We start from the raw sequence: 19775 nt of genomic DNA, 5'->3' as shown, positions 1-19775 counted from the left end.
AATAAGACTACATAAAAAAACAATTTCCATTAATAAAAAATATCCTGAGTAGTCTTTTTTGAACAGGACACTCCCATGCATGCATGCATGCATGAATGAATGAATGAATGAATGAATGGAAGACATTCGTCCTCAAAGAAAAAAACACGCCGTATAAAACAAAATAAATAAGAGCCCGAGTTACTAAAAAAAATATGCATCCAAAATGTATTTTAACGCAGCTGCGTGTGCACTATAGCGATACATCCCAGAGAGAACAGTTACTACAAAGCTGCTCCATACACGTCCTTTAAAAAAAAAAGAAAATATACATTCTTTCTTTGAAATTGTAAACAATAAAAACATCCAAAGAGCTTGGCTTTGCGACAAACCTCGCAGCCTTTCCTTTTATACGCCGAAAGTTAGGCAAGATTTGAGGCCGCCGGAATGCCATTGGATGCCGGGCTGAAGGGTTATAGATTATGAGTCCGGGAGGGGGGTGGCGGGGGTACGCAAGCACCTCCCCTAGAAATGCAGCAAATCTCTCCCGTGTTCTCGTGCTGGGGTTCTACTAAAAGGAGCGAGTGAGGGTGGGTGGGTCGGAGCGAGGGTGGGTTTACTTTGCAGGCTGGAGGAGGACACGTGGCTTGTGCCATACACCCACTCAACCCCCACCCCCTTCCCCCTCGGGCTCCACGGTACCGCATTGGCATCAGTGAAGGCACCTGAGCACCACCTTCCATCTTGCATGAAAAGGATATCATAAGGCCCACACGACGGTGCGTAAAAAAGCTTTTACGCACAGCATCTGGAGCCAAAAGAAGTGAAGTGGGATTTTTTTTCTCTCTCGTAGAGCATCAGAGCTCGAGGAGGAGGAGGAGGAGAAAGGGAGCAAGATGCAGAAGCGGAGCAGCGACGTCTGAAGGTGAAATGAACCTGAGGAGACGCACACTGAGAAAAAAGTGGAGATAGCAACTAAAAAAACCGTCAGTGTCTTCATTCCGATATTCTGCTTTTTTTCCTCGTCTCTTACGTCAAGCGTGGATGCAAAGCTCACACCCAAAGTAGCCTGTCTTTTTTTGGCCACCGGCGGGAGGGGAGAAGCAGAAATTTAGTTGCAAGACCGCGCGCAAACATGGCGACCTTAATTAGGAGCAAGCTGTCGAATAAACTGTCGAACGCGGCCACGACCGTCACCAACAAATCGCAGGCGAAAGTCAGCGGCATGTTCGCCAGGATGGGCTTCCAGGCCGCGACCGACGAGGAGGCGCTGGGCTTCGCCGCCTGCGACGATCTGGACTACGACCACCGGCAGGGCATGCAGATGGACATCTTGACGACCGACGACAAGCCCGGGGAGGGCGTCGGGGACGGGGACGGGTTGGAAGGGGACAGCCACTACCAGAGGGACGGCACCGGGCCGTCGCGATCGGCATCCAAGGACGGAGGTCCGACCGACGAGCTGGCGGAGGTCAGACCCAAGATCACGGCTTGGGAGGCGGGATGGAACGTCACCAACGCTATCCAGGTACGCGCCTCGAATTGGGACTACACACACCTTGCATCGATAAATGATAAATGCATTTTTATTGAACCATATTACTAATAAAAAAATAGTTGTGTATGTAGTAAATAATGAAGTAAACGGTGATAGTCCATGTACCCTCCCACACATTACGCACATCTTTTGTCTGACTCATTAAAGATATTTTGTCACTCTATAAATATCAATTAAATGCTTTTTGCAGACATAAACATAAAACATTTAAACGTCAAATGTGACAAAATGAATACGCTGTCTATTGTATATGAAGCCCACAAACGAAAGCATTCCGTGCGCAATTACGCACAACAATTGCGCACCCGAGCCAGATGGGAAAGAGTGGGCGTGAACATTGAAATCGCTCGTGCGACAGCAAGGAAGTTCCAACAGTCACAATGCGGCTCAGCTCTGCGACAAAAATCTCGCTCGTAGAGCCCCTTTTATTAAGGCTGCGCCGCTCGCTATGACGTCACATCGTGCGAGTGACGTCGGAAGCGGGAGAGCGGGCGGACGCGCTCAAAGCGAAGTGGAAAACCCACACACGACGTGAGGGTGGGGGTGGGGTGGGGGGGTAGCACCGAAAACGTCACATTCATAAATGGAAGTCATGACAGCCACAGATGAATGAATGAACGAAGACCATATACAGTATTTACAAATTTAATATATGTATTGAATCTGGATTAGAAGCTAAATTAATCTTAGTTAGATATCACAGTTTGGGGTTTTCATCCCATCTACTAAGATTTGCAGATATGATGACTGTAAATGTGTAAGTAAAAAGTAAAAGTAAAAAAAAAGCACAAAAAACAACACCATGCAATCTGGATCAGATCTGGATATCTTTGACAAGACAATTTTTTACCCTGCATATGAGAGATATCAGAGATATATATACCATGTTTAATGTGCATGATTGTTTCCACCTTAAATAGAAATTGATTTCTAATGCTCAATCTGGATCTGATGTGGATCAAACCAGGTTTGATGTCACAACTTGCACTGCAAGAGAATTTTACCTTACATGTGAAAGGAATTTAAATGTTAGATGTTAAAATCATGCACTCATTCTGGATCGTATGTAGATCAAACCTGGTATTACATGACAGCTTTTGATCCTGCTTGGAGATTTTGGTTCATATCAGAGTAGCAGAGATGATTGCACAGCAAAACATATCAAATGTGATTTTCCAGATAACCTCAAATGTGGATCAGCTCTGGTTTAACATTAAATTGAATTTTCCAAGTAGAAAAATAACACATACCTCCAAGACTTTACAATCTGGATCCGATCCGGATGAAACTGACAAGACAGCTTCTGATCCTGCATAGAAATAGTGAATTGTGTCACATCAAGAGTCATACAGAATATAAAAGTGATTTGTATACCTTAAAATGTATTTCAAATGCTCAATCTGGATCTGATGTGGATCAAACACCGTTCGATATTGCACTGCAAGTGAATTTGGGCATCAGGAATTTAAAAGTTTTCACATCTTATTCTGGATTGGATCTTGATCAAAACTGGTTTTAAATGACAGCTTTTGACCCTGCTTGGTGATTTTGGTTCATATCAGAGTAGCAGAGATGATTGCACAGCAAAACATATCAAATGCGATTTTCCAGATAACCTCAAATGTGGATCAGCTCTGGTTTAACAATAAATTGAATTTTCCAAGTAGAAAAATAACACATACCTCCAAGACTTTATAATCTGGATCCGATCTGGATGTAACTGACAAGACAGCTTCTGATCCTGCATAGAAATAGTGAATTGTGTCACAACAAGAGTCATACAGAATATAAAAGTGATTTGTACACCTTAAAATGTATGTCAAACGCTCAATCTGGATCAGATATAGATCAAACAACGTTTAATGTCACATTAATGAATTTGGGCATCAAGAATTTAAAGGTTTTCACATCTTATTCTGGATTGGATCTTCATCAAAACGGGTTTTAATTGACAGCTTTTGACCCTGCTTGGTGATTTTTGTTCAAATCAGATATTATTCATTCATTCATTTTCTACCGCTTTTTCCTCACGAGGGTCGCGGGGGGTGCTAGAGCCTATCCCAGCTGTCTTCGGGCGAGAGGCGGGGTACACCCTGGACTGGTGGCCAGCCAATCACAGGGCACATACAGACAAACAACCATTCACACTCACATTCATACCTATGGACAATTTGGAGTCACCAATTAACCTAGCATGTTTTTGGAATGTGGGAGGAAACCAGAGTACCCGGAGAAAACCCACGCATGCACGGGGAGAACATGCAAACTCCACACAGAGATGGCCGAGGGTGGAATTGAACCCTGGTCTCCTAGCTGTGAGGAAATCAGACATTATTTGGCATGTTATTTAAAAAAAATAAGACTCTCTATTTCGGATGTAATGACTGTAATCTACTGTAATTAGTAAATAAAAACTACCAAGATGGGTTATTGTTGATGACGTATTCACGTGGTTCTTTCTAGGGGATGTTCGTGCTCGGGCTGCCCTACGCCATCCTCCACGGGGGCTACCTCGGACTCTTTCTCATCATTTTCGCCGCTGTGGTGTGCTGCTACACGGGCAAAATCCTCATCTCCTGTCTGTACGAGGAGGATGAGGACGGACGACTGGTCCGCGTCCGGGACTCCTACGTGGACATTGCCAACGCCTGTTGCGCACCCCGGTTCCCCACGCTGGGGGGCCACATCGTGAATGTAGCCCAGATCATCGAGCTGGTGATGACGTGCATCCTGTACGTGGTGGTGAGCGGCAACCTGATGTACAACAGCTTCCCCAACATGCCCATCTCGCAAAAGTCGTGGGCCATCATCGCCACCGCGGCCCTGCTGCCCTGCGCCTTCCTCAAGAACCTCAAGGCCGTGTCCAAGTTCAGCTTGCTGTGCACCCTGGCCCACTTCGTCATCAACATCCTGGTGATCGCCTACTGCCTGTCCAGGGCTCGGGTGTGGGCCTGGGACAAGGTCAAGTTCTACATCGACGTCAAGAAGTTCCCCATCTCTATCGGCATCATCGTCTTCAGCTACACGTCGCAGATCTTCCTGCCGTCGTTGGAGGGCAACATGCAGAAGCCCAGCGAGTTCCACTGCATGATGAATTGGACGCACATCGCCGCCTGCATCCTCAAGGGCCTCTTCGCCCTGGTGGCCTACCTGACGTGGGCCGACGCCACCAAGGAGGTCATCACGGACAACCTGCCGCCCGGCATCCGCGCTGTGGTCAACATCTTCCTGGTGGCCAAAGCCTTGCTCTCCTACCCGCTGCCCTTCTTCGCCGCCGTGGAGGTCCTGGAGAAGAGCTTCTTCCAGGAGGGGAACCGCGCCTTCTTCCCGGACTGCTACGGCGGCGACGGACGCTTGAAGTCCTGGGGGCTGACGCTGCGCTGCAGCCTGGTGGTTTTCACGCTGCTCATGGCCATCTACGTGCCGCACTTCGCCCTGCTTATGGGTCTGACGGGCAGCCTGACGGGGGCGGGTCTGTGCTTCCTGCTGCCCAGCCTTTTTCACCTCAAGCTGCTGTGGAGGAAGCTGCAGTGGCACCAGGTCTTCTTCGACGTGGCCATCTTCGTCATAGGCGGTATATGCAGCATTTCCGGCTTTATCCATTCCACCGAGGGGCTCATAGAGGCTTTCAGATACAACATAGAGGAATAAGGAGCGATCCGCGCACGCGCGCGCACACACACACACACACACACACACACACACCTAAAGCCAAACATCTGCTGGCCCTCTTCTGGCTTCTTTAGTTCATGCGTAAAACTGCGCGCATGCTCGCAACCATACACGTGCAGCTTTAGGGAAACCACGCGCACCCGCGAGGTCACCATGAGTGTGCCCTTATAACATAGGGATTTAAAGTGTGTGCGTGCGTGAGTGAGTGAGAGAAAGTGTGTGTGTGTGTGTGTGTGTAAGAGAGAGAGAGAGAGAGGCCTTGCATCAACATGTCAAAATATTCAAACACAGGATTAAAATACTCACGAATCCGATTGGACGTTAAGTGCAAAACAATATTGTCACTTTACCTTAATCTGTTTGACTTTCATTATTATTTAAAATGTATGATAAAAATAATTTCTGTAAGGAAACATGCAATAAATCAACCGGTCAGCGAACATGTAAAACAAAACAGCAGTATAGAAACATCATTGGATGCATTTTAATTCATTATAAATTAAAAACAAATGAAAGATTTCCGTAGGAAATTGGACCTAAGCATCTTTTCAAACTATGCATTGAATGTATGATATTTCTCGCACACACAAACAAAAGAAAAAAAACTCGATAGTCAATATTTGAAAACTATATATATCCATTATTATTAGTGGTAGATTGGATTCTTTTTTTTTAGTATTTTTAAAAATGATTCGATTGGCAGATGAAATGAAATACCGAAATACCGACTGCAACATTTCGTCATCACATTCCAAACACATGGCCTGTTCTCAACATGAATTTGATATACAACTTCTGTCTTGAAATTCGGTGTATGGGGAGGGGGGAGAAAAGGAGAGAGCGAGAGGGGAGGGGGACGTGCATACAGACATTTTTCATTCTGTGCAATCAAAATGGGTCCTGTGGAAATGTTATTTAAAAAAAACAATACGTGTAGTGTGTTTATTGTGGTTTCAAAACAGATGGAATGTATATCTCAAAGTCGTTATCATATATCGTGGAAAATTAATATTAAAGAATAAAGATTAAGTGAAATTATATTGTAAAACTAAAATGTGTGTGGTCTTATGTAACACTAAAACGGTCAGAAGATGTATTTTTTCCCTCCACCTCCTCGGTAATAAAGGACGGAAAATGATGCACTCATGTATTTATTTTTAGGTGGCTTCTTAGTTTTTTTGTGCAGGTTTTAATGGTGGGAAAGTCAAATACAAATATAAAATGTGCAGTGCATGCGGAAATTCAATTCGTGCGCTCAAATTAAGAAGCAGATTTTGTGCTCCAAGCATGAGCCAGCTTCCTTCTGCTGTTACCTGTTCATCCAAAGCAACATCTGGAAAGCCTGCACGCTTCTTCCAGCAGGGTGCACACACATACGTTTACCTTGAAATGGCTGCAAAATAAACATAAGTTTTCTTACCTGTTGAAGTTAATACTTGTGTAGTATAATAAATAACCTGTAATACAAATATAAAGTCGCACTTTAATGTCAGTAAGGGAAATATGCTACTAATATTTATATACATTTCATTTAAGAGGTACACAAACACGTACAGGTTGAGACTTAAACCTCCAACAAAACGCTGGTATACAAATGCAGGCGCTCATTGAGTGACAGAGGGGACGGCCAATCACACATTAGCATGTAAAAAGGGCCGAATCAATCGATAGGCTTGTGGGCGGTCCAAAGGCAATCAGGCTTCAACTTCACTCGTCTCCCTTAAATATAGCTAACGTTGTCTTTGGACGCTAAAATTGCAGAGAAACAAAGCTGTCGTTTGAAAAATAGACCAATGGACGTGTTCCCCCTCAAAATTAAAGGGTGAAAAAACGCCCAATGGAAACATCAAGTAGGCCTACATTTCACGTCAGTTTGCTCACTCATGTTTGCGTCGTTCTACTGCCACCTTGTGGACAAAGAATACACACTCGGCGACGCAGCAACTATGAAAAGCAGAAAATGAAGCGACTCACCATAGGCATATTGACAGGCGTAGTGACTTTTTACGAGCTTAGACAGAAATGGTAACTGCAGTCTTCAGTTCTAAACTTGGGAGTAGCTACCAAAGAAGAAGAAAAAAACGCACACGTGCACACACACGCACGTGTTTTGGTTCATTAGCATAGATGGACTTGATTCCGTATGCACAACTCTGGACCGTCTCTGCTGTACAAACACTAACTGGCGGAAATACAAAAATACTATAAAACAAATGCAATGGGTAAATGTTGCAATTTTTAACCATGCAAAAAAATGCTACAAATGCCAAATATCTACACAAACAATCAACTGCATGAGCAACATGCTAAAGGAGTTAAGCCAAGCTACCAGGCAAGGTGACCTGAAGGATGTTGGTCTTTAAAGATGAGATGGCCAGAAAAAACGTTTAACTTCTGAAGATGCAGAAGGAAATGGGTAGATTTAGTTAAACACATGGCTCTGTATGCCGTCCAAACTTCCGTTTTCCTTCATCAACATGCATTTCCCCATGTACAGTAGTACATAGTTTGACAATTGTAGCGTTTTCCCTTTTGTTTTTGATCTTGTATAGCAATGTGATGGCTGCTTTTTAATTTACATTTACCCAAAACATTTTTTATAGGGTTTGTATCATTTCATTCAACATACAGCTTCTCTCACCATGAATAATTACAATTTTTATTCAAGTAATAGTATTTCAGTAAAATTTGTACAACAAATGCATAAACACAAATCCTCTAATATTTACAGCAAGAGTGTGTGGGGGGGCAGTTGTGTGTGTGTGTGTGTGTGCAATAGCTCAAGTTGCAGGAAGAAAAAAAAACAGCATGAAATGATTTGTTAGTGGTTGCCTCGTCCTCAAAAGACGTTCATTGGTCTTTGAGTTCAGTGGGCTTCTTGGTGGAGTTTTGAAGCACCCAAGGGTGGCTGAGAACTCCATGGATGGGCAGTCTGTGTGCAGGGTTGTGCTTCAGCAGCCGAGAGATTAAATCTTTGGCTCCGGCACCGATGTTGGATTGGGCGGGGTATGTGTACTCCACCTGGAGAGCAAAGACAGGAGGAACATACATGAATATAAGAGCTAAAAAGAATAGATGAATATTTCAGCTCAATTTCACCTTCATGGTAGTCAAAGCGCTTCACAATGAAGTGAAGCCATTATTCACCCAGTCACACACCGGTGGTGATAATCTACATCTGTAGTCACAGCTGCCCTGGGGTAGTCTGACGGAAATGTTGCTGCCATTTTGCCTGCTGCCTTGCCGGCAGCCACCAAACATTCAAAAGACGTGAATGCGAGTTATACCTTGAATGTTTCTCAGCATCATCATCAAGTGCTGGCACAACACAACTTGCTTTGGCTCCATTGTGGCTTATTTTGTAGGCGTAATCGAAAGAATAGCAGAGAGTTCAGGTGAGAAGCACTACTGAATTGAAGGAATAACTCATGGCAAGACAGGGTGGTGGTGTCTGTGTTGTTCTCACTGTCACGTTGTGTCTTTGTCAACAGTCACGTCTTCAGTGAAGGATAAAAGTAAGCTTAAATGTTCATTTATCATTGCTTTCTGCAAGTAAAACTATAAAACAAAGGGGGTTTGTGTCAAAGGGGACCCACTATGCTTATCCACTTTTCGGACCTATAAATGCACTATGGTGTTAAACGATGCCAAAGTTTCAGCAAATGAGGTTTGCGCATTTAGAAGTGAGCTGTGAAAGATGTTGGGGATAGCTCTGAATGCTCGGAGACACTAGCTCCCTGTGATGTCACAGTGAACCTTGTGAGAAGACACTGGCTCCATCCAGCCAGTGACTTCCTTATACGGGCGTGTCATGTTAGGTTCATTTGGTAAATCTAAATTGCCCGTATGAATGAAAGTATGAAAATCTTTTCACCTTTGTCACATCCCTAATGCGTACAGTATTTACTCAACTGGAGAGAGTAGTAGACATCCATTAGGCTACGTCAATGTCATGTGATCTGTTTTAATAAACCATGAATTAATAAACCAACAGCTATGATTAGAAACTATATAATCATCAATTTCACAATACTTCAGCTGAGTAGATGCCATGTCCACTTAAAAAAAAGTTGGTATCGGTCATAGTAAAAGGTAATTGCAGGAACACGGACTCGACACCCAAACAGTGTGAACACGGCATGGAGGTCCACCATGTGACGAACGAAGTTAAGTGCAACAACAATTTCAGGTAAGACAATCCTTTCAAACCTGACATTTTATGAATTTGGAAAAAAAAACAAATAGCTGAAATTGAACAAAATGTATGCCTTTGAGTACAGTGTTCATGTGAAAATACAGTTCAGTGAAAATGTACACTATTTTGGTCCTCACAGATGCTAAAAGATGAAATATAGCAAATATGAATTAACATGCAACTAGATGAAGCACTTTCAGTATTCAGTAATTGCAAATGTGTTGGAATCTAGTCACCGACTAAGGATCGAACCAGCAAGCATCAAGTTAGGAGACGACGACTGTAAAATAAATTTCCTCCAATAGGGGGCGGGGTTGAAATTCAAATCCATTAGTCAGAGAGCAAATATCGAAAAAACCTTGATTTTCCTAACAGTAGGGGGGCACCGAACTGCACACATTAATTTTCCAATGGGAAAATGGAGGATTTAGTTGTTTTTTTTAAGTCCTGACAGCTAATATGCCTTGAATGAGTTGAACATTTTACATTGGATTGGTAGTAATTGATTGAGAAGGGAATCTGGTAGTAGCTAGCTTGCACACACACACACACACACACACACACACAAAAGAGGTGGAATAAGTCCAGGAATAAATGGACAAAAAATGGCGTAGAATGGTGTGAAAGCTTCTCAGCAATTCAGTTAACTAACCTTCACAGACACATCTATGGAGTTCAGGTTAAGGATTCATGCTCTAACTAAGGTGTGGTTTAAAAATCATTTAGTGCATCTAAAAAAAAAAAATCATTTCAGTACTAAAAAAATTGAATTGTCAAAATTCATTGTCATGTCACTGCCATTTACGCCTTACCCTGGATATCCTACGATAGGTGTCCTCGTGGGATCTGGTTTCAAACGGGGGTTTTCCAACCAGGAACTCGTAGCAAAGCACGCCGAGACTCCACAGGTCAACCTTCTCATCATGAGTTCTTCCCTCAATCATTTCCGGGGGCAAATAATCCAGTGTTCCACATAAAGTTGACCTCCTGTTCAAAAGGAGAATACAGTATGTTTCCGCAAACAGTAAAGTACCGAATGAAGAGAAATATACAAGTAAATACCTGGAGGAGGGCGCGTGAACAGACCACCCGAAGTCCGCAATCTTCAGCTCTCCGTTGGCCCCCAGTAGAAGGTTCTCAGGTTTGATGTCCCTGTGGATCACCTTTCTGGAGTGACAGTAGTTGAGGGCGTCCGCCAGCTCCATGATGTACTAGTTAGTGCAACACAGGCATCACAGTAAGGGTGCCGTTCTTAATTGCTGGGAGTTAAAAAGTCACACAAACCCACCACAGCTGTTCAAAGTCGGAAATCAGGCAACAAGACTAGACTTACCGTTGCACTTTGCACTTCGGGGAAATGTCCGCAGCGCTGCAGCTCACTGAAGAGTTCGCCTTTGGGTGCATACTCCAGGATGAGATACACACGGGACTCGTCATGGAAGTAGCCATACAGGCGCAGGATATTGGGGTGCCTGTAGTGGAGCATTCAAGAAAAGTATAGAATAACCTTGTGATAGTACACACAGTGAAAATTACATTTTCAGTTATGCCCTTGGTGTGAGGGAGGACCACCATGTTTTGTCCCCAAGAGGTCTTCTGCTTTGAGACATACTAGCATACAGTATATGTAATACAGATATCCCACAAAGTTCAATAATTTTTAGACAAAGGCACAATGTCCTCATATTGTAAAAAAAGATGGACACTCCAATAGAAAAACAAAAGACCAATTTAAAGACTAAAAGTGTTTTAGAAAAACGCGACTCCAAATTGTCTATAGGTATGAATGTGAGTGTGAATGGTTGTTTGTCTATATGTGCCCAGTGATTGGCTGGCGACCAGTCCAGGGTGTACCCTATGATGGGAAAATTTATATTTATATTTAACCCTGCCTCTCGCCCGAAGACAGCTTGGATAGGCTCCAGCATACCCGTGACCCTTATGAGGATAAGCGGTATCGAAAATGGATGGATGTTTGATACTGTCAATCCCAGACTTAAACTCACTGCAGAAAATTGTCATTTGAAATCAGGTGACTACTTGAACTCAGAACACCGAGTTTAGATGGGTTGTTAACACACGCTGTTAATTGTGTGCCTCAGGGTTCCATTTTAGGACCCTTTTTATTCTTTATATAAATAATCTACACTGCAATTTGTCACATGCTTTTTATAATACTGTATTTTCCGCACTATAAGGCCCACTTTAAAAATCGACAGAGTGTAAAAATACAGTGAGTGTACTGTTAAATAGTAGAATAATAGTAGAATAGTAGAATAAAGTTCAGCTAAACTCCCCCCCTTTTTTTTGTAGACCGTATGGTTTAGCATGTGACTTATAAGTAGTGCCTTATTTAGGTATATTTTAAATTTTACTCAAATACAAATACGGGCTGCGTTGCACACCCCTAATGTCTACCCAGACAAAAGGATGTCGAGGTGGTGGTGGTTGATCAACAATCTTATTACTAGAACAGGCTACTGTCGGCAAACTGTCCTCTTTCTCATTCACACAGACAGGTAGATGTGGTATATACACAGAATTCGAGCAAATAATGTGTGTATGTGGTCATAGTCTTTGTTAGACCCCCATCTGCTCACGGAAAATGGCATGGAGGTTGAAACCCATCAATTAGCATGACTGCATGTGTTGTTCAGTTGGAGTTTGTCATTACCTGAGGTGAGACTGGATCTCCACTTCTCTCCTCAGCTGGTGCTCCACGCCAGCCTTCTCCAGCTGCTTCTTGAAGAGCACTTTCAAGGCCAGGATGAACTTGGTCTCTCGCTCTCTGGCCAGGTAGACGTTGCCAAATTTACCCTTGCCTAGCGGGCGACCAATTTCAAAGTTGTCCAGACTCCACTGCTTCCTACATGATGCAAGGCAAACATGTGTCAGCAACAATAGAGGAATATGGGACGTGCAGGAATTGAAAAGACGTACTTTGACGCTGTCTTGTCTGCAGAATCTTTCTTGGCTGGTTTGCCTTAAGTACAAAAGAACATGTTTTAGCAATAACACCCACAAATACAGACCACAGACAATGACATATTTAAAGTGACCATACTCTGTTGCATCTGAGGTTTGGCAGGTCCCACTGTCGGTTTAGCAGGCCCCACGGCAGCTTTTGTCACTGCTGGGTTCACCTTAGGCTCATTCGTCTTCTGTTGGCTGTACTGGAAACCAGGTTTGGGCTGGGCTGCTGGATTTGTGGTAGCGGGCTTGACATTCTCATCAGCAGAAGAATTGTGCTTGGCGGCAACAGAGATGTGAGTGGCGGACTTGTGGCGGGTCATGGACTGCACAATCCGCTGAGGTCCATTTGACACACCCAAAACGTGTGGCGGTTGTTGGGATGGGGGACCTAAAACCTTTGGCACTGTCTGCGTCCGGTGGGACACGGGAATTCGCATAGGGCCAGCATCACCTAGCTGCAATTAGATGAAAATACAGAGAAGTCACTCAATGGTCAGATTCAGAATTTCAAGTACCCAGCTAGAAACTCATATTTTGTCTTCTACATTGGGTAAGAAGAGCATAACGATGACTATTGAGAAGTTGTTTCATGTCTATGGGGCTCTAATAATGTTAAACGTCATATTGAGAAGGTCATCGACAGGTTTTCAAAAACTTTACGTCTCGAAAAATATAGTTGGCATAGTATGATAAATTGACTTATTTAGCTTACCTTCACGTCGTGTCCTTGGGCCTTCGGCTCGTTCAGTACTCTCAGCCTAGCAGCAGTCTCCATAGTCTACCAAAAGGAACACTGACTTTAGTAGCGGTTAGCAACATTAGCAAGGAACACTGACATTAGTAGCGGTTAGCAACATTAGCAAGGAACACTGACATTAGTAGCGGTTAGCAACATTAGCAAGGAACACTGACATTAGTAGCGGTTAGCAACATTAGCAAGGAACACTGACATTAGTAGCGGTTAGCAACATTAGCAAGGCTAAATACCAGCGTTGCAGAAAGCGCTAGTATTTGGAAGTTTTGCAAAGAAAACACAACATATAAACAGCTAGTTTGACGTATTTTGTATCGTAACTTACCTAAATACAATATTGCACTGCGATGGAAACAACTCCCGAAAAGCTCGCTGACAAGTGAGGTGACGTTAGCCGAGCCTCAGTGGCTAGCAGCTATAGTTTGAAAATGTGTACGGAGGCCGTACATCAGATACAAGTCGAAAAGTCCAGCTCGATTTTAGACGTTTGCAATTCCGATTCAACCACCACTCGTTTTGGTCTATAATATATATACTATTAAGAAGCGGTATAGATGGAAGTCGAGAATGAAGATCCAAACGACGCCAATAGTCGCTTGTTGAATTTCAAACGTCCCTCGCTTCACAACCTTTAAACTCATAACGCACTGCGATTGGCTGATATATTGCACTAACGCCTTTCCAATTGGCTGGCAGCAGTTTGAAACGTGACGTCAGTAAAGCTCCAATAGGTTCATTATATCGCCGATTAAATATACAAGCATATTCCGTTTGTTATATTCAGAGTGTTTTTAAAGGTATATTGGATTGAGATAAGCCGAAGCGTCAAGAAAATTCTTCTAAAACAACAGGTAGCAGCAATGTTGATATTTTCTGGACAATATAAACGTGCTGGCCATTTGTTCTAACAAGAAAATATAATAAGTGGAGACTTTAATGTCATGATGAATATGTTTTTTTTTCGGAGAGTTCGGCTTCCATTCCAAATCTACCAGCAACAAATACTGCGCATGCGTATTTTGACCGCCATCTTGGAAACCTACATAGAGTACGGTAAGCCATCGGCGACAATATTCATAATTGCACTATATACTGTGCAAAATTGAACTTTGAAAACGATATCAGTTATCTTATGTTTTTTCTCTGTGTTTTAGTGTTGCTCGAATATGCGGTACATACCGATGTATACATTGTTTACAAACTCAGGGAATAATTTCTTCGACACGATGACACTACTGCCTTATTTTGCTCACATAATTGTATGTAATACAATTAAATAAAAAATGATTAAAACATTTTGTCGATACAGTAGAGAGTGACCATACTCTGTTTAGGAGTTACAGCACTCGAATGTCTTGCGATGTCACGTGGTTTCTGAATGGTTGGTCGCATTCACGCATGCGCATCGTATACGTTCCCGGGCGTTGTAATAAGTTCCGCTGCCCTACGATTGTGCTGTAATTATGCTGTAATTTCAACCGTGGTTATCCATGAATAATCGCTATTTTTGTTTATAGAGTTAAAAGCCTAGGCTATATTTACAAGCAGTTTGAAGGTGCAGAAAGAGGGTTGGAAGTCCTTCGCGGACTGAAGAGGCCACCATGAAGCTGACGGACAATGTGCTACGAAGCTTCAGGGTAGCGAAGGTTTTCCGGGAGAACTCAGACAAAATAAACTGCTTCGATTTCAGTTCAAATGGAGAATCAATCATATCAAGCAGCGACGACGATTCGCTAGTTTTATACGACTGCCAAGAGGGAAAGTAAGGACGCAACACCCTATTTATGACTCCTGTAGTGAGCGACATGCTAACGCTAATGCTAGTTAGCCGGGCCTGTAGTTTTGTTTGAGTATTGCTTGTTAATATAAACCAAATCAATTGACTGTTTTTTAGTATTGCGATAATAATCACAATATTTCATGTCTCTGATGTACCTTTGATGGCCGGTAAATATTAAGATAGCCTTTCAGGAATTTAAACTTTTAAAGCTTTTAAGTATTCTTATTGTGCATTGATGAAATCTCTCTGTCTCATATACTACCAGACCTAAGAGGACCCTTTACAGTAAAAAGTATGGTGTGGATTTGATCAGGTACACACATGCAGCCAACACAGTGGTCTACAGTTCCAACAAAATCGATGGTATGTTGACGTTATCATTTTTCTTTGGGCAAATTATGTTTTGCTGCTAATGATTGCTTAATGAGTGTTATCTAACTTTACCTTCAAATTGTGGCCTCAACTGTAATAACACTGTACCGCCATTGGGATTGAGGGATTCATAGTCCAAATAGGTGTATCACAATGACAACATTGTAAGCTAGCTGAAACTCGTTTTCCTGTGTTAGAATGCACAGAAAAGGGAAAGGAATACGTATGTGTTCATGTTTCACATAAGGATTGTGAATAATGGGCAAAATTTCCCCCAAAAAGTGCAGCTCCCCTTTTTAGCTTGGTGTAGGTTATGGCTACAACAGTAGCTTGTTTTAGAGATTATTGTCATCATTCAAACCTGCATTTCTGCAAATAGAAAGATAAATTCTGGTGCTTGTGTGTCTCAGCCAACAATACAGTAACATTACTGACACTAAGTGACCAGTGTAGAATACTACATATTATCACAATGTCTTTAAGTGTCCTCTGAATGCCTCATATTTGCATATTACTGTTATTATATATTGTCACATCCATACTGTTTATAATCTGTATAATCTACAATAGCCATATTATAGTCATTTATATCCCTGTACATATCCTCTCTGTATTATAGTCATAGCCTGTTCTAGTTTTTTTTTTTACATAGATCTGTCCATTTTTTTTCTACATTTACTTACTACTAAGGTACTTATAAAATTGCACTTCTGGTTGGATGCTAACTGCATTTTGTTGCCCTGTACAAGTGACATGAGCAATAACAATAAAGTTGAATCTAATCTAATCTAATTCTACATCATTTAGCCATTTTTATGCTTTAAAATGTGCAAATAAGGCAATATAATAATAAGGCAAACTACTTAAAATTGGCAAAAATAGATTATTTTTACTAATTGGTCGTATTCAACCATGAAACAGTTTATGGTTTATTAATATATTTTTGAAAAACCGTGATTGGGTGAAGCTCCAAAATTCTAAGCACAAAGTGGCAAGGGATCGCTGGAGTCGTACCGGACCAATATCTGATATCAATATGGGATAGGGACCCCCCTAGTTTTACAGCCATGCAGAAAGTATGAAATTGTGCAAAATGCTTCGGTAATGATTGGGTCTGCCACTATTTGAGAAAATATGTTATGTCACTTTATTTGTACCTTCATGCATGGAGACCTTATCTATGTCCTCTAGATATGGTCTCTGAGTGTGTTTATGTTTTTAAGATGCTCCGACTAGACGCATTTGTACTGCTCACTCTGGTCTGAGGTAGTTGTTTGTACAGTTTTCGGGTCTGTGATTGTGCCCCATACAGGAGCTAACTGTACAAATGACTGCCTTGCCCATGGTTGAGTGCTCTCATCTCCACCGCCTGCTTGTTTGCCTGTCACTTTTCCATTGTGCGCTGCTTGTCTATGTGTCAACTTACACTAATTGTGGTGTTGTTACTTTTGAAGATACAATCAGATACTTGTCACTTCATGACAATAAATACATCCGCTACTTCCCTGGCCACAGTAAAAGGTGAGGAGTCTGCGTATTGCATTGCATCAATCCCCTTTTAAAAGCTATTTCCTGAGTTCACAGCGTGTTTTTGTTCTATGCAGGGTAACCTCCCTCTCCATGTCTCCTGTGGATGACACATTTATTTCTGGTTCCTTGGATAAAACTATAAGACTATGGGATCTACGCTCGCCTAACTGCCAGGTAGCCATCACTTGCTTGTCTTCTCCTGGTAATGAACTCCACTAACCTCTTAATTGTCCACAGGGTCTCATGCACCTCCAGGGGAAGCCAGTGTGCTCCTTTGATCCAGAGGGTCTCATTTTCTCAGCCGGCATTAATTCAGAAATGGTTAAACTTTATGATCTGCGGTCATTTGACAAGGCGAGTGTGACACCACACGCTTATTGTATGGTCATACACATATAATAATGATGTTATACTGTGCCATGTCAACCACAGGGTCCCTTTGCCACCTTCAAGCTTCAGTACGACCGGACGTGTGAGTGGACGGGACTGAAGTTTAGCAACGACGGAAAGCTCATTCTCCTCTCCACAAACGGCGGTGCTCTTCGGATCTTGGATGCCTTTAAGGGGGCTGTACTACATTCCTTTGGGGTAAGGAGAAGACACAAGTTTTAAGGCTGCATAAGCAAGTGAAATGACTCGAGTTTCTCACTTGCTCCAAACATTCTTTCTGCTGCTCAATTACTGTTTTCAGCTGCAAATTTCACTACTTGCAGCTTGTAGTCTAGATTGTAGTTTTTCTTGTAGTCAATATGATTTTCTTTTGGGGGGCATTTTTTTTCTGTCCTTCTCAGTTGTCTTTGTAAGCTAGTCTACTGTTTAAATATTGACGTGTTCAGTAGTAGGCGATATCAGCGCAAAAGTCTAGAGTGCCCTCTTGTGGCTGTCTGTGAAATTATATATATTCATTCATTTTCTGCCGCTTATCCTCACGAGTGTCGCGGGGGTGCTGGAGCCTGTCTGCTGGAGCTGTCTTCGGGCGAGAGGCAGGGTACACCCTGAACTGGTGGCCAGCCAATCACAGGGCACATATAGACAAACAACCATTCACACTCACATTCATACCTATGGACAATTTGGAGTCGCCAAGTAACCTAGCATGTTTTTGGAATGTGGGAGGAAACCGGAGTACCCGGAGAAAACCCACGCATGCACGGGGAGAACATGCAAACTCCACACAGAGATGGCCGAGGGTGGCGTCGAACTCGGGTCTCCTAGCTGTGAGCCCTGCGCATTAGCCGCTGAAGTATTTGTTTCTAAGGCTGCTGTCTTGTACCTGCAGGGATACAACAACAACAAAGGCGTAACGCTGGAGGCGTCATTCACACCCGACTCTCAGTTTGTTGTTATTGGTAAGTTGTTTGCATAGCTTTGAAAGTGAGACTAAGATACTGAGCAATATGCAGCTTTTATAGAAATTATGAATTGTTAAATTGTAGAAATCATAGAAATGTAAATTAAAAGCGCATCACTTTCAATTCATTTGAAAAACAAACTTCTCATAAAAGTAGTATTTTGTGTTTTGTGTCTTCATGTTAACACATTTGTCAGAATCAGATGTGGAACCTGATAGACTTGTCATAGAATGTGGTTCTGAACTCTAGACGGGCCATTCCAAACATCACTTTGCTTTTTATTTAGACACAACGCTGATATTTTGCAGGGCTTCACACACCAGCAGTATGAACTCAATGTTGTGTTGCACACTGTAGGCTCCGAGGACGGAAAGATCCACGTGTGGAACGCCGAGAGCGGCATGAAGGTGGCCGTGTTAGACGGCAAGCACACAGGGCCCATCACCTGCCTGCAGTTTAACCCCAAGTTCATGACGTTTGCAAGCGCCTGCTCCAACATGGTAGGTGGATTGTGTCACCATCTGCGGGATCTTAAAAACTCTAAAATCCATTACCGTAATCCCACGTTTATCGTGATTGAAGCAGGAAGTCCATGGAAAAACTGTAGAAAGAGGTGCAGAACTGGAAGATGGAGAATCGTTCTGTACGGATTATCGTGTGTAGTGGCCTTTCAGGAATCCACAACTCAATACAAAGTGCCAAAAATTAGCATAATAGATTCCCTTTAAATATGCATGCTTTATGACTAATAGGCTGTATTCAACCAGAAAAAAGCATGATTCATTAATATATTTTTGAAAAACTAGTCAACCCGTGAAAATGGAAGCACAAAGTGACTTTACTGTAACAAAACTGTTTTGTGTTTGTTCTGAAATGCCTTTTTTTCCCTTCTTAGGCATTCTGGCTCCCTACCATAGATGATTGAAGTTGACCAAATGGGGGCACCGATGCAGTGAACGTCACATTCATGTGTTTGTCAGGTCAAAATGACAAAAATGTAAATATGTTGTGTGCAGAAGTAGAGTTATGTCTTGGTGTTTTGTTTGTTTTTTTAAATAAACGTTATATATTTTTATTCAACATTAAAAACATTCCTTGGAAATGGTATAAGGCTTCTGTCATTTATAAGTTACAGGTATTAATTTTCATTCCACTAGAATCCAAATCGGTCCAGATACTGAACATTTACTCATGTTAAGGTCAAAAGGACACATGAGCAGAGAACATGGTGGTAAGGTGAACAATGGGATTGTGATGTTTTGTAAATACGCAAAAGATATTTGCTAAAATATAGAAGAGAAGTAAAAAAATATCAATCTCATTGACTACCAGTACTACACTGATACCTGTACTATTGACTATTGATTAACACACTTCAATAGCAATGGCGATGGAATAAAAAAAGACACTTAGCTCTCGCCATCACATGATCATAATAGTGTGAATTATTACATTTATTGACTAATTATTGATTGAGATTTATTGATTAATTTGGGAAGCATATTTCATTCATGAACAATTGAATCAGACGTTGCCCAAACAACAAAAAGAAACTGTGTATTGTGTAACTTGAAATGCTGTTCAGGGTGTGGGCTGTAGAGGGCAGTAAC

General features: G+C 42.3%; 3 protein-coding genes across 3 annotated transcripts; 2 read left to right on the top strand and 1 right to left on the bottom strand.

Annotated features, from left to right (window-relative positions):
• The first annotated feature begins 619 nt into the window (after nt 1–619).
• Nucleotides 620–6934, top strand: slc32a1 (solute carrier family 32 member 1). Its single transcript, XM_058055216.1, has 3 exons — nt 620–758; nt 833–1507; nt 4001–6934. The coding sequence occupies exons 2-3, from the start codon at nt 1115–1117 to the stop codon at nt 5186–5188; spliced, it is 1581 nt and encodes a 526-aa protein (XP_057911199.1). The 5' UTR covers nt 620–758; nt 833–1114; the 3' UTR covers nt 5189–6934.
• A 920-nt stretch (nt 6935–7854) lies between these two features.
• On the bottom strand, nt 7855–13775 carry aurka (aurora kinase A). Its single transcript, XM_058055217.1, has 9 exons — nt 13457–13775; nt 13090–13155; nt 12469–12832; nt 12345–12387; nt 12079–12270; nt 10738–10876; nt 10467–10615; nt 10217–10391; nt 7855–8230 (listed from the first exon to the last, which is right to left on the bottom strand). The coding sequence occupies exons 2-9, from the start codon at nt 13150–13152 to the stop codon at nt 8060–8062; spliced, it is 1296 nt and encodes a 431-aa protein (XP_057911200.1). The 5' UTR covers nt 13153–13155; nt 13457–13775; the 3' UTR covers nt 7855–8059.
• A 724-nt stretch (nt 13776–14499) lies between these two features.
• LOC131106296 (WD repeat-containing protein 82) lies at nt 14500–19269 on the top strand. The gene is made up of 9 exons (XM_058055219.1): nt 14500–14893; nt 15177–15274; nt 16738–16804; nt 16888–16987; nt 17051–17167; nt 17246–17401; nt 18093–18162; nt 18523–18665; nt 19061–19269. Exons 1-9 carry the CDS (start codon nt 14733–14735, stop codon nt 19088–19090), a joined length of 942 nt encoding a protein of 313 aa, XP_057911202.1. The 5' UTR covers nt 14500–14732; the 3' UTR covers nt 19091–19269.
• Nucleotides 19270–19775: the final 506 nt, after the last annotated feature.

The sequence above is a fragment of the Doryrhamphus excisus genome, chromosome 18, assembly GCF_030265055.1.
Source record: "Doryrhamphus excisus isolate RoL2022-K1 chromosome 18, RoL_Dexc_1.0, whole genome shotgun sequence".
Classification (NCBI taxonomy): domain Eukaryota; kingdom Metazoa; phylum Chordata; class Actinopteri; order Syngnathiformes; family Syngnathidae; genus Doryrhamphus; species Doryrhamphus excisus.
The sequence above is the reverse complement of the archived record's forward strand: the minus strand, read 5'-3'. Positions and strand labels throughout refer to the sequence as shown.

What these genes read in the sequence shown, in the direction of transcription:
- LOC131106296 (XM_058055219.1), top strand. Translation starts at nt 14,733, where the DNA reads ATGAAGCTGACGGACAATGTGCTACGAAGCTTCAGGGTAGCGAAGGTT. An exon ending in TTCCCTGGCCACAGTAAAAG is followed by an intron (nt 16,805 to 16,887) that starts GTGAGGAGTCTG and finishes TGTTCTATGCAG; the next exon opens with GGTAACCTCCCTCTCCATGT. An exon ending in ATCTGCGGTCATTTGACAAG is followed by an intron (nt 17,168 to 17,245) that starts GCGAGTGTGACA and finishes TGTCAACCACAG; the next exon opens with GGTCCCTTTGCCACCTTCAA.
- aurka (XM_058055217.1), bottom strand. Translation starts at nt 13,152, where the DNA reads ATGGAGACTGCTGCTAGGCTGAGAGTACTGAACGAGCCGAAGGCCCAA. An exon ending in CCCAAGGACACGACGTGAAG is followed by an intron (nt 12,833 to 13,089) that starts GTAAGCTAAATA and finishes ATCTAATTGCAG; the next exon opens with CTAGGTGATGCTGGCCCTAT. An exon ending in CCGAAGTGCAAAGTGCAACG is followed by an intron (nt 10,616 to 10,737) that starts GTAAGTCTAGTC and finishes TGCACTAACTAG; the next exon opens with TACATCATGGAGCTGGCGGA.
- slc32a1 (XM_058055216.1), top strand. Translation starts at nt 1,115, where the DNA reads ATGGCGACCTTAATTAGGAGCAAGCTGTCGAATAAACTGTCGAACGCG. An exon ending in ACGTCACCAACGCTATCCAG is followed by an intron (nt 1,508 to 4,000) that starts GTACGCGCCTCG and finishes GGTTCTTTCTAG; the next exon opens with GGGATGTTCGTGCTCGGGCT.